Source organism: Malurus melanocephalus, unplaced genomic scaffold (genome assembly GCF_030028575.1).
Source record: "Malurus melanocephalus ecotype Western Australia unplaced genomic scaffold, MMel_1.1 scaffold_116, whole genome shotgun sequence".
Taxonomy (NCBI): Eukaryota; Metazoa; Chordata; class Aves; order Passeriformes; family Maluridae; genus Malurus; species Malurus melanocephalus.
Genome location: NW_026623348.1, coordinates 2,086,815 through 2,100,457, shown reverse-complemented (window position 1 = coordinate 2,100,457; position 13,643 = coordinate 2,086,815). Strand labels below are relative to the sequence as shown.

Below are 13,643 nucleotides of genomic sequence, written 5' to 3'. Positions count from 1 at the left end.
TTACCACGCTCGAATTAGAGCCCCTCAGCTGTGATTAACTTATCCAGCCCTGCAAGGGGGACAGCAGATGAGGGGACAGAGCCCGGCCATGGCAGGCCTGTGGGGCAGGCAGCCCCAGCCCTGCAGGGCACTGGGACATCCCTTCCTGCCTGGGATGAGCTGTAGGAGAGCAGAGGGAGCTGTGTGTGCCTGTGCTGGGCTGTGCTGAGGTTCCTGCCCCTGTCTGCCAGGGGTGACATCTGTCCGGGTGCAGGGGCTCAGGGAAGACTGACCCTGCCAGCACAATCACATGCGGTCTGGGCTTCCTCACTTCACCTTCCTCACTTCCTTTAACTTTGGTTGGACGTGGCTGGTGCCACGCAGGGATCTGGGCTGGCCCCATGTTTCTGTTTCTCTGTCCTTGCAGTCCAGCACAGTGCCTAGGGGGACAGGGACAGCCAGGCCCAGGAGCCACCATCCTGCAGTGGACAGGTGCCACACATGGAAATATCAAAGCTGGACTAAAAYTGCTCCCAAGGATAAGGGCAACAATGCTCTTGAAAGTAAGACCTTTAAGTGAGACCCTTCACACTGTGGGGATCTTCCCTCAATCCTTGCGCCTGAGCAGCTGTTCCACATCCCACCAGGCAGCCTGTTCCCTTTGGGGTGACACACAKCTCCCATTTGTACCGTTCTGTGCTGGTTTTCCCCTTCTACAGACAGCTGGGTCACACACACCAGGGTGCCTCAAATCCTGCCTGTGTGTTGTCTCCTCGGACCTCTGGCCACGTTAGTGGCTGTGCCCTGAGGTCCCGGCACTCAGGGATGCTGAGCAGGAGCTGTGTCAAGCAGAAGTGATGCCACATGGGCCCAGGACATTCCTTCCCATCTGCTTTGGGGTTGGATGGCATCGCAGCCGGGTCTCTACAGGACCCCAGGGTGCCTGTYACCTCTGTTCCAGAGGACCTGCTGTCCTGCTGGGCCCCATCTCCAGTATTTCCCCCTGGCTGTCACCTCTCTTTGTCCCACATCCCAGCACTGCTCTGCCCCTTCACTTTGGTTCATTTTGGGGTTGTTKGGTCCATCTCCATGAGGGTCTGGTGACTCTTCCACTGTTGAAGATGCCGATTGAACCGGGACAATGCTGGCACTCACAGACCTGGGTAAAAGCCCTGTTGGGTCTTTCCAGGCAAAGGTGGGTGCTGGGGAGTTTCGGGCTTGCAGGGTGAAGGGGGCTGCACCCACCCTTTGCSCTCTGCTGTCTGCAGGACCCAGGCCAGGATCAGACCCCTGGGCTTGCCTCTGCTGCAACCATTCCTCATTTTTCCCTGCAAGGTTTGGGGGTTGACCTGAATTCACACTTGTTCCTACAGATTGATTTGCTCGGGGTGTTTGCTCCCTCATTTTGCAGAGGAATGGCGAGGTGGTGAAGGTAGTCTGGCCCAGYATTTCTCAGTCCTGTTTCCTTTCTGTCCCCATCTGTATGTGTCAGTGCTGGGAGCGGATTTGTCAGTGCCTCGGCGCCTTTCAGGGACTTCGCAAAGAGCAGATTTATTTTCTGCTGTGCTGAGAATTAGCTCCCCTTTCTTCCTCTTCCCTCTGCCCCCGCTGGAAAGAGAGAGAATGCAGGGAAGAAGAAAGGATTTCCATCGCGSCGGTGATTGGCACAGCCCTGAATGAGAGGTCATTCCAGCCGGCTCTTTCTTTTCAGGGCCCTTTTTTCCTGCTCCCTCTATTCAGGCTGGCAGCATTCTTTCTTTTCAAAGCTCCTCTGTCTGTCTCTCTCTTCCCCCTCCTTTATTTTTCATCCCTTTTCTTTACTTTTGCTGTCTTTTCATTCTGTTTTTCTCCACCCCCTTGGGGCTCCATTTTTTGCTTTCCCTTTTCCTCTATTCAGTTCCTTTTTTTTTTTTTCTTCTCGCATGTCTTTTGAATAGCTCGGCTATTTTCGGAGAGGAAAGGGACTGTGCTGGGGAGAAGCCGTTGCAGCAAGAAGGAACTTGAAAGTCTTTTCTTTCCCTGTTTATTTCATTTAAAAGCAAAAATTGTTTTTCAAGGCAGAGCGAGGGTTCTGTGTGGAGCCTTTGAAGCCAGGCTGGGACAGGAGCAGGRCTGGGAGCCTTCCCTGCTCCTGGTGGTGCCTCACACTGCCAGTCCCAAATTGCTGACAGACCCCAAGAGCACGGGCTGCTCTGGGTGCTTGTGCTGCCAGAGGGGGTCCGGCCAGCAGCACCCCTTTCCCTCAGCTCACCCCACAGCTGTTACCTCATTTAAAGACTCTTCCTGCCTCTGGGGCAGCTTTTTAAGGGATGCTGTGAGCTCTAAAGGCAGATCCTGGACCTCTCTGCTGCAGCACGTGGAGGGGATGGAGAGGCTATGTTTGCTCCAGAGGGGAGTGGGGTGCTCACATGAGGAGCCCTTGAGGAAACGTGGGATGTGCCAAGTTAGAGCGGCATCCAGTGCCTGGCATGCAGGGTGGACATGGGTCATGGTCAGACACTGCACTCGGGTCTGAGGGGTACAGGGTGCCAGGGTTCAGTCCCTTCCACGCAGGAGTGTGGTCAGTGTGAGGAAAACCCCTCACTCAGCACATGAGGCTGCTCCCAGTGTCACTGCTCCAGGTGCCACCAGCAGCTCAGCTCGCCATCGCCATTCTCCTGCTGCCCTGGTGCCATGCTCTGGGAAGGGCTGTGAGGGCAGAAGTGTTGGAAAATCGGGCCTGAGGCGTGATGGGTTTGATCTTCAGGGGARGAGATGATGTGCCCTGTGGCACAGCAACAGGAGCTCCTTGGGAAGGCAGGTGRGGCCAAGAAGAATCCCCCTCCCAAAATGCTCTGGGCATGAACCATTAATGGCTTTGGTGCAGCTTTGGTGGGGCTTTGGTGTGGTTTTGGTGCAGTTTTGACWGCTCAGAGAGCACAAGTTTTCCACCTCCTGGCTAGAGCAGAATGCCAGCTCCAGCATTTGCTCAGGCCATCCCTGAGCAGAATTTCCTTACAGAGACCAGTAAGACCCCAGAACCTGGAGCAGCCTGTCTTCCTCCTATCTTTCCATTACCCCCCTGGCTAAATGGATGCAATCAGGACTCTGATTTTCAGGAAACACCTTTTCCCCATGAATTTTAGTCTCATCTTGTTTTGATCTAACATAAAAGTTGAGGATGATCTGTGGCACAGGAGCTACTGGCTTCTATGCTGATTGTGTTAGGCTCATGGAGTCATGGAATCCCAGATTTGGAGGGACCTCAAGGAGAACCTAGTCCAACCTTTTTTGGTAAAAGTCCAGACTGGACAAGAGGGTGGTGTGGCTGGAGGTTGATGCTGTCAGGTGCTAGAGAAGGGATGGTAAGGCACTGTCACCCCATCATCCTCAGCCAAGAGGCGCTTTGGGGTGTGGGGCAGGGGTCCCGAGCCAGGAGTGTGGGCTGCAGGAGGGTGGGAGCAGGGCCAGCACCCAGTGGTTAATTAAATAGATCATTTCTTTAAAGTGAGATTCAAATAATTGTAACCCTGAGATAGAGAAGGCATTGGAGGAGATGAAAAGAGAGAGAGAGAAAAAGGAAGCAAAGGACAGAGGTTCAGAATGGGGAGGGAGATTAGGAGAGAGATGAAAGAGAGAGAAAGATAAGAGGGAGAGAGGGGACAGATCTCGGCGCGAGATGGGCGTTGCCAGGGAAACGGGAAGAATGAGGGAGCAACTGGAGGGATGGAGGAGCAGAGGATACTGGGGGTGGGGAGTGAGGGATGGAGGAACAGAGGGATGGAGGCTGGCAGGATGGAGGGGCGGAGGGACTGAGGAGCAGAGGGATGGAGGAATAGAGTAACAGAGGGATAGAGAATGAGRGATGGAGGGTTGGGGACTGGAATGGATGGAGGAGCAAGGGATAGAGCCTCAGTCTMAGGAGGAGGAAAAAGTGGATTTCCAGCAGAAGGGGAAGCAGGAGTGGGATGTCACRGCTCAGCATAGGTGCCTGTGTGCTGGGAAGAGCAYTTGGGATGGCATCTCYGTCCCTCTGCAGTGAGCACCACAGYACTTGCTGCTGTYCCCAGTTCCCACTGGTGGATCCCATATCCCTGGGCTGATAAGGGAGGAMCCAGGCAGCTCTGTGCTCCACACACTTTTGTTCTGCAGCCCTGGTAACCTCTGGTTATTTGAAAGCCATTCCCTTTTCCCTCCCAGTCAGTTTGCCGATAACCATACATCTTCAAAGGGGTAAACATTTACCTCTGATCGATGGACACAGTGGTCAGAGTGAAAATACCCCCAGTTCCATGGAATATGTTCAGAAGAAGTACCCGTGGAGAGGCTGGGGAGCGTTTGATGTTCTCTGGTAACACCCGCTCCTCCCTGAGCCCTTGTCTTTCTTAGGACCTCACTTTCCCTGACTTGGTTTTCCACCTGCTTTTATTAAAAACATTATCAACATCCTGCTGCAAACCCCAGGTTGTGTCCAGGTTGTTTTGTGAAGCCAAAGCCCCCAAAGGCTGCTCTTCCTCCACCCAGAAGCACTTCAGTGACACACRTGATGTCACATCCATCACCAGCTGGAGACTGCAGGGAGCAGCTGGTATCTGATCCACTGACAGTGGAGATTTCTTCTTTCTAGAGAAGTTTTCCTTAAAACAAAAGTTTTCCTTTATTTGTAGTTTGACAGTATCTGGTGTGGAGACACCGACTGAATTTGAACATATGTTTGTTTTCTGTGGCAGTAGCACCTGGCCCCGCATGGTTCCTGCCCATTTCTCAGAGCTTTGGCTCATTTTTACAGCAGTTCCTCTGCATCAGGGTCAGTTCTGGGGCAAGAAGTGCCAGTTTCAGTTCTGCCACGGTGTCTGGAGCCACTCTGTGGGTCAGCATCTGACACACATCGCCGGCACAGAGCCAGGGCCAGGCAGTGCAGCCAAGGTGACCCCAAATTCTTGGGCTGGTGCAGGACAGACATGCTGGGTCAGGTTTAGGAATAATTTCAGTTGTGACTTTCAGGAGAACAACATTTTTTTGTTTGGAATTGTGGGGGGTTGAGCAGCTTTATGTGAAATCTGCAGGCAAGATAAAAGCCTGGTTTTCCCCTTTATTAAATTTAAATGAAGGCTGCTTTTGAGAAAGGAAGGAAAATAAAATCGCAGGTTTTCTCACAAATATCAGATCCAYTATCAGCCATTTTGTGGTAAAAAGTCTTGAAAAGTTTTACTGCCTCCTCCCCCAGTGAGAACCCCCCATGCCCAGGGTCTCACTTTGTGCTGAGGCTCGACCCTGTGCCTTGGGAGCTTTTCCTGCAAGGGTTCCAGCACTGGGGGTCCTGCAGAGGATTTTACGAAAGGGTCCTGCAACAGTCATCCCACAATGTGGGTCTTGCAAAGGGGATAGCCAAGAACAAATCCTAAATGTCCTCTGTCCTATGGCACCAGGCTTGCCAGGCAGGGGGCCAGGTGACTTAAACTGCTGCTGGCACCTGCTGAGGTGGCTGCACTTACCCTGACCAGCTGAGATGTGTGGCAGTGGCAGCAGGGTGTGCCTGGTGGGGSTCAGTGCTCCTTGGGAGAGCTGAGGAGCAAACCAGTCCCCCAAACTCTTTGGATTTTGGGTGCCTGGGTCTYTCTTCCCTGCAGGAGCTCCTGGGTGATGGCTTCTAGCCTCTGGGCTGGTGATGGGAGCCAGGAATGGAGCCAGGTGGGGAACAAGGGTCGTTGGTCACTCATACCTTGGTGGGGGCTGTGAGGGCAGCTGGGGCTTGGATGGCTCTGAAGGTGTGGGTACTCCTTTAGCTCAGACGCTTTTGGGCCTCTGTTGTTACAGACGAACCTGTGGGTGCATAAGTTAGGCTTCTGTGGACCAGATGTAATGTTATTGTGATGCTCAATTGAGGATTCACCAGGTTCTTCTCTCTRGAGTGGTGGCGCTGGCAGAGGGGCCAGGTGGTGTGGTGACACAAGTGACGGGGCAGGTGGGTGAAACCAAGAGAGGTAAAATGGCAAAGGGAAGGGAAATGTGTCCACAGACATGGCTCTTAGCCTGGTGGCTGGAAAATCTGGAATCCAGCAGGGAATGTGCTGGGAGCGGAGAGCCTGTTGTGCAGATGCTGCTGCCAGAGGGACCCAGTGAGAAGTGAGTATTTGAGGGCTTAATGATGGAGCAAGAGAAGAAAAYAGAAGTAAAATAGCATAAATAAGTGAAAGCCATGAATAGAAACCTGCTTTAAATGACCAGGTGGTGAGTGAGGAACTGGGGGAGGCTCTGAGCAGGGAGGGCAGGGTCTGCAGGATGTGCCAGGGCAGAGCCTGGATCTTCCCAGATGTGTTGGGAAAGATRGGAGGAGAGATTGCATTAAAACGAAACCTTGGGGTGGGAGGGGAAATGATGAAAGAAATCCAAATTTCATAACCCCGAAGGATCAAGGACAGCAGCCACCACTGCTGGCCCCAGGTGCATCCATCCTGCAGTGTTGGAGAGGGGAGAGGTGGGAGCTCGGCACTCGCCACTGGCAGAGGGGACAATTGGCAGGTATGCCGGTGTGACCCCCCAATGTGGGTGAGGATGGGCAGGTGAGTGTGTGCCATCATTGGGAAATGAGCCAGAGGGACTTGAACCTGGCCCAAAGGGCTGCACTTGCAAACTAAAGATTATTGAGGAGCGTTTGGTTCCCAGCAGCASCACTGGACAGGGACCCTGAGCTTGGTGGGTGACAGCCTGTGGGTGCAGCCGCAGGTCTGGAGGTCTGGGCTGGGGAGGAGGAGGAGCTGGAGGAGGTGCTTGTGTCAGCTCTGTGATCGGCACTGGGACAGGAGTGTGCACGGTGTTGGGGGGCTCCGTGTGCTCCATCCGTGGGCATCACCCCGCTCCGTCACCGGGCAGCGCTCCCGGSGCTCTGTTCGGGCTGCTCGGGCAAGGCTGGAGGAGCTCCCCTGGAGCACACAGTGCTCTGCACTCCGGGGTGTCGGGAGTTTCCTGGGGGACCTGAAATGCGTGACCCCGCCTCGCTTGCCAGTGTGTTGGGAAATGGTGTTTCCAGCTGCCTGGGCAAGTCCCGAGGCGTGAACAGGGAAACGAGAGCGGGAAGTGAAACAGCTGCCTGTGCCCTGTTCCTGCTTCCCKGTGGGGTGTTTGTGCAGCTGCAGCTCCGGAGCGCCGCGGCCTCGGACAGCAAATCTTCTGTGCCGCGTCCCGGGGCTCGTGTGTCCAACGGAGACAAGGGCAGAGAGSTTTGTGCAGCACAAGGCTCTGGTTTTCCTGCTGAGGAGGAGAGCTCATCCTTTTTTCGGTGCCCAGAGCAGGAATCTGCTTTCCCCTAAAAGCCTCTGKTTTGAGGTGATTGTGAGACGCCCCGGTACCGGTGTGGGGAGCATGTGAGTGAGTGCAGCTGCCTTGTCTCGTGGTGCTTGTTTTGGGGAGCATGCTGGGGGGGCACTGACCCCCCTGCCATGCCGGGGACATGGGGAGAGCAGCTGGGCCCCTCTCCCGTGTCCCTTCTGTGCCCGCAGTGGTTAGCTCAGGGCCGCACGGGGAAGGGAGTCCCAGGCAGTGGGGTATGGCCCCGGGGCTGCTCAGTGCAGCCACCTCCCTGACCGCTCCCTCTYCTTCCTCCCAACCCTCCTCCTCTTCCCGCCACCGCCCTCCCCCACTCCTTGCTTTGTTTCGCAGCCTCCGCACTAGTCCTCCCCTTATCCCCTTCCTCATCCTCCCACCCCCATCCTCTTCCTCTCCATCTCCCTGCAGCCTGAAGACGCTGCTCCCTCCATTCCTGTCCCTCCAGCCCCTGATCCTGCCCGCTGGCTCTCCGGGGTGCTCGGGCTGGGGAAGGGGTGCCCGGGCAGGTGGGGGTGCCTGGCTGAGATATTTCCTCCCACCTGCTCCCACAGCAGCTCCCTGGCAGCTCAAGCCTGGGCAGGGTCCCCTCACCGGGGGTGTCTGATCCTGGGCCAAGAGTCACCGGTGCTGTGGCCAGTGCCAGCACTGTGGTGGCCCAGCAGATGGGAGGGAACTGAGGAGGGACCAGCACCCCAGATACCTGTGGGCAGCCAAGACCCTGTGRCTGGTGTTGCTCCCCTTCTCTGTCTTTTTCTGTTTTCACACTAGTTCTTCACCTTCCCCATCATCATCACCCCATYCTCTTCCCCATCCAGTTCCATGTGRTGTGGCTGGTGTTTGGGTGGGCATGAGGGGACACCTGGGGCCATGCAGGGATCGGCAGCAGAGAGGGGCCAGTGTCCCCAGCCATGCTCAGTGTCCCAGCAGCTGACCTGGCTGCAGGGATGGTGCCCAGGCCCTGGGGGGTTTCCSTGCTCCAAAGSAGAGGTTCATCCCACGATCTCCTCRTGCTGGGCAGGCTCTCCYGGGACTGTGACAGGATCTGGCTCAGAATTTATCCCTGTTTTACCTCCCCCGCAGGATTTCTTTGTTGTAGCTGCAGGAATAATTGTATTTAGGAGAACACTTCAGCAGTAGGAAGCCGCAGCTCTGCAGGCACATCCCTGCCTGTCCTCTATGGCTGCTGGGGGGGAGGATGATGTGGTGGTGCTGGGACCCCAGGGTGATGTGCCAGCCACCAGTGCTGAGCCCAGCACAGCCTCTGCCTGTGCCTAGACCCACTGCTGGGCAGGCTGGCTGTGTCCTCATGGTCCTGGTGGCTCCGGCCCCATCCCTCATGCTCCCTGTGCCCTGTGCTGTTGCTGCCCCTGTCAGAGCTCAGAGCCATGCTCAGCTGTGAGCAGTTCCCAATCTGTGTGGGCACTTGTTCCCAGGAGTCACTTCTTTAGGAGCTTGAGGGCATACAAGYAGCCAAACCCCAGCCCCAGGAACTGATAGCCCATCCAGACAGGCTGACAGTGGGCACAAATCCAAGCTTCCCCCCTCCTCCCTATAGTGGGAACCCCCGGGACCCCACTGTCACCGCATCCTGGGGTGCGTGCTGCTGAGGACGCGCACTGCCCCCATATGTTAGTCTGGGGTTCACCTGGGAGAGTGCTAAGGGAAGGAATGAGCTGGAAGGAGCCCCTGTGGCAGTGTCCGTGGTGGTGGTGCTGGGCAGCTCACGGCCATGTCTCTCTCTTCTCAGCCATGACAGTGTAGGTCGGCGGCCAGAGATGGATCGGTTCAGCGAGTGCGGGACGCAGACGGACGCGGTGGTGGTGCTGTCCCTGGCGCAGGCTGCGGTGCTGGGCCTGGTGTCCGATAATGAGCTGCTCGGGGCCACCATCACCCCTGCCGGCATCTTCCCWGGGCTGGCCGGGGAGCAGCTGGACAATGCCACCATGGAGCCTGGGGAGCCTGAGGGTGAGGAGCAGGCGCCTGGGGACGGGCAGGACGAGGACACCCTGGAGGCAGAGTCCTCCCTGGAGAAGCATGCCCGGAGGAGGAAGAGGCCACCCGTGAGGCTGGTGCCCAAGGTCAAGAGCGAGAAGGCAGAGGTGGAGGCCGAGCCACCGTACACCGTGTCCGTCCCTGAGGACAAGGAGGGCGAGGGGCAGCACRGCCATCCGCCCCAGCCCCCAGAGCCCAGCCAGGAGCCAGCAGTGCAGAGCGGTGCCGTGAAGATGATCGACCTGGGCACCTTCAGCAGGAAGCCCCGACGCCTGCGGCACCTGCGCCGGCATCGGGAGCTGGAGGGCACCGAGCGCCGGCGCAGGGGCGGTGACACGGCCGGTGGCACTGCAGGGGCCCCGCRAACCGTGGGCACCTTCGAGGTGGGCGCCCCGTCCCCTGACGAGGCRGAGGCCCCCGCGCCAGCATCCCCCGAGCAGGTGAAGAGCGAGCAGGGCTGTGGCTGGCAGGAGCCGGGGGAGCTGGAGGCGGCCGGYGGCACCAGCGAGCACAGCAGGAAGGCGCAGCTGGACCGGCTGGACATCAACGTGCAGATCGACGACTCCTACCTGGTGGAGGCGGGGGACCGCCAGAAGCGCTGGCAGTGCCGCATGTGCGAGAAGTCCTACACCTCCAAGTACAACCTGGTGACCCACATCCTGGGCCACAACGGCATCAAGCCCCACTCGTGCCCGCACTGCAACAAGCTGTTCAAGCAGCCCAGCCACCTGCAGACCCACCTGCTGACCCACCAGGGCACGCGGCCCCACAAGTGCGGGGTGTGCGGCAAGGCYTTCACCCAGACCAGCCACCTGAAGCGGCACATGCTGCTGCACACCGACATCAAGCCCTACAGCTGCCGCTTCTGCGGCCGCGGCTTCGCCTACCCCAGCGAGCTGAAGGCGCACGAGGTGAAGCACGAGAGCGGGCGCTGCCACGTGTGCGTGGAGTGCGGGCTGGACTTCTCCACGCTCACCCAGCTGAAGCGGCACCTGGCCACRCATCAGGGCCCCACGCTCTACCAGTGCCTGGAGTGCAGCAAGTCCTTCCACTACCGCAGCCAGCTGCAGAACCACATGCTGAAGCACCAGAACGTCCGGCCCTTTGTCTGCACCGAGTGCGGGATGGAGTTCAGCCAGATCCACCACCTCAAGCAGCACTCACTCACGCACAAGGTAGGGGTTAAGGGTCCTCTGGGGTGCTGCCCTCATCATGCCCAGAGGAGATGTGCCAGATCTGGCTGTGGGTGCTGGTGTAGAGGAGTGTCCCCATGCCCCCAGTCCTGGGAGGGGGTGGGTGGTGCCAGTGAACTGTAGCACCCATGGCTGACATTAGCTGGGGTTGCTGACACACAGTGAAGGGGTCCCTGGGAATGCAGCCCCTGCCCCTCAGGGGGTTCTCTTCCTCAGGGAGGGAGTTTTAGACCTGCTGCAGGGTAACCTGGGGGGTCCCRTTCAGGAGCTGTCACAGCCCATCTGGGCAGGTTGTATGTGGGTGTTTGCCCTTTCCCAGGAGCTCTTTAATGGGGAGGAATTGGGCTGAGCCCCAGAGCAGAGATGGTGCTCAGCTCCACTCACAGAGCCTGTCCAGCCCCCTCCCACAGCCCCTGGCTGCTGCTGGGCTCAGCCCAGGCCAGGCTCTCAGATACACCCTGCACTGGACTCGGCACAAAAAGCCCATCCCTTGCTCATGGGGTCCCTGCTCCATTCTTGGCACTGCTCGTGTGTCCCCAGCACCTGGGGGTCCCCCCCAGCCCACAGCTCTCGCACCCCCGGCAGGGCGTGAAGGAGTTCAAGTGTGAGGTGTGCGGGCGGGAGTTCACGCTGCAGGCCAACATGAAGCGGCACATGCTGATCCACACCAGTGTCCGGCCCTACCAGTGCCACATCTGCTTCAAGACCTTTGTGCAGAAGCAGACGCTCAAGACCCACATGATTGTGCACTCRCCAGTGAAGCCGTTCAAGTGCAAGGTACCAGCGGGACCGGGGGGCTGATGGAGCTGGGGATGGGGGAGCACAGGTCCTGCTGTGCTATGCCGCCAGGAATCTGGCCAGGCTGAGCCCTYGGGCATGGAAGCAGCTTTGTGATGCCTCCCCTGCTTGCTTGAGCATGGAATACCTGCTCCAAGCTGTGATGGGAGCAGTGCTGCTGCTGAAATGACAACCAGTGCCTCTCTCTGACYGGTGCTGGATGCTCTGGAGCTCCCAGCAGCAGCATCAACACTGCATCCCCAAGCCCTCCACGCAGAGCAGGAGGAGGGAGGGGCCCCCATGACTCTTGGTGGGAGTCACAGGGGATGCTGGGGGCTKGGTCTGCTCTGCAGAGCCTCGGGCAGCTCTGGGGCTGACCGTGAGCACGCTGCCGGCAGGTCTGCGGCAAGTCCTTCAACCGCATGTACAACCTGCTGGGCCACATGCACCTGCACGCCGGCAGCAAGCCCTTCAAGTGTCCCTACTGCTCCAGCAAGTTCAACCTGAAGGGCAACCTCAGCCGGCACATGAAGGTCAAGCACGGGGTGATGGACATCAGCCTGGACAGCCAAGGTGGGTCCCCAGCGTGGACTGGGCGTCGTGACTGCCCCCAGCAGTGTCCGTGGCACCAGGAGCTGGGCTGTGCCTTGGTGGCTGCAGCAAGTTCRCATCTCCTCACCCAAGGGCTGCTGCCACAAGCAGCCCAGATCAAGCAGGGCTGTGGGTCCCGGGGATTTTTGGGCTCCAAACCCAGGGAGGGGGGAGCTGCTGGCCCCAACCCTTCCCACAGGTCCATCACTGTGTGTCCCTGTGCTGACTCCTAGATGCCATGATGGAGCTGGCCGGGACTGACCACGCCGAGCTGGATGGCCAGCAGGAGATGGATGACTTCGAGGAGGAGAACTCTTACGGCTACGAGGCTGTGGGCAACCCCCAGGATGAGCACACGCTGGCCGAGCAGGCCATGAAGGAGATGGCCTACTACAACATGTTGTAGCCAAAGCTGGTGGGGCTGTGCGGGCTTGATGGGGTTAAGAGGGGCTGCAGCACCCAGCCAGGCCAAGCAGAGCTGGAGGGATGGCTTCCACTGTGCTCAGAGAACACAGGAATGTCCAGAAGCCTTTGCTGGACCTGCCCTGGCTCTGTTGCTGCCCCCCTGCCCCTGCCTGCACCCTGCATCTGGTGACTTGAAGCTGCAGGCAGGCAAGGCATGACCCAGCAGATCACTGAATGAGTAAGGATGGAAGGGGCTGCTAGATGATGAGCATCACTAATTGTTCTACCTCCTGGGTCCCCCCTTGGCTGCACAGGGGTTCCCCCGGACCCCCTGGCAGGCAGAAGCCCCTGCCTGCAGGAGGAGGTGGGTTTGCATTTGCCACTCAGCCCGGGGCTCCCTGTGCCAGGCCCCGGGACACAGAACAGAATATTTTCATAGAAGCTCAGGGTGCAGTCAGCACCCGTAGCTCTGGGTCTGGAGCTGCAGCCAGCAGTGGATGCGGGGGAGGCAAACCCAGTCCAGCCCCAGCAAATGATGGTATTTTGAAAGTAATTTATTTTTTTCAGATGTGCCGCGTGGTTGGATATATCTTTTCACTGAGTTCAGTTCCCTTCAACCAATGTGCTTTGTAAACCTGTGTAAGCTGCGTGGTCTGTGTGGGGAGAGGGAGTTGTGAGGGGCTGAGGGCCAGAGCAGGGTCCTGGCAGCCCTCCTTGCCCCCCGGCTGCTCTGGGGCTCGAGGAAAAGGCTCTCACTAGGGCAGCTTGTGGGGTGGGGGTTTGCCTCCACCGTGCCCGGGGATTTGGCAGCTGTGGCACTGCGGAGTCTGGGAGCACCATCTGGGCTCTTCACTCTCCCAGCTGGGGGGCAGAGGACTCACAGAACCCACAGCATTGCTCCCCAAGTGTGCCCAGAGCTGGGTGGGCTCCTGGCAGGCAGCAGGACCTGGGGTCCAGCCAGGGCACAGGGTCTGGGACCCCTGTCCTGACCCCACACCCTCCCTACACTGYCAGTGGCTGTGTTCAGTGGGGCTGAGCACCATCTGCCCCATCCCCAAAAGGCCCGGGGTGGTTCTGGGTGTGGCACCACTCAGTCCCCCACAAGTGCCTATTACCCCTGCCACCCACCTCTTCCTGCCACTATTATCCTTGGGACAGAACGGAGATGGCCACAGCCTTGGCCAGCCCYGACCCCTCCTCAGCACCCCCAAATGCTAAATTGGCCATTTTGGCCAATGCCAAAATGYCAGAGCGCACAGCCCCCCTAGGCTGGCAAGGCTGAGCTGAGGGCTCTGGCTGGCCCCCGTGCCCACACTGCAAAGYTGTGCCCTATATTGTGCCATGGCTGGGGAGATATTTAATGGCACCGCACATTTATGTGATACATGAATGAGGGCAGGG

At 58.3% G+C, this 13,643-nt stretch overlaps 1 protein-coding gene across 2 annotated transcripts in view; it reads left to right on the top strand.

The window, feature by feature from the left end:
* ZNF710 (zinc finger protein 710) overlaps positions 1–13,643 on the top strand; it is a 22,316-nt gene extending 8,673 nt beyond the window's left edge. For both annotated transcript variants that reach the window (XM_057369969.1, XM_057369968.1), the window contains exons 2-5: positions 9,032–10,451; positions 11,055–11,246; positions 11,645–11,819; positions 12,071–13,643. In XM_057369969.1, coding sequence (XP_057225952.1) covers positions 9,060–10,451; positions 11,055–11,246; positions 11,645–11,819; positions 12,071–12,243 — 1,932 coding nt within the window. In that variant the 5' untranslated portion in view covers positions 9,032–9,059 and the 3' untranslated portion in view covers positions 12,244–13,643. The remainder of the gene's footprint in view (positions 1–9,031; positions 10,452–11,054; positions 11,247–11,644; positions 11,820–12,070) is intronic.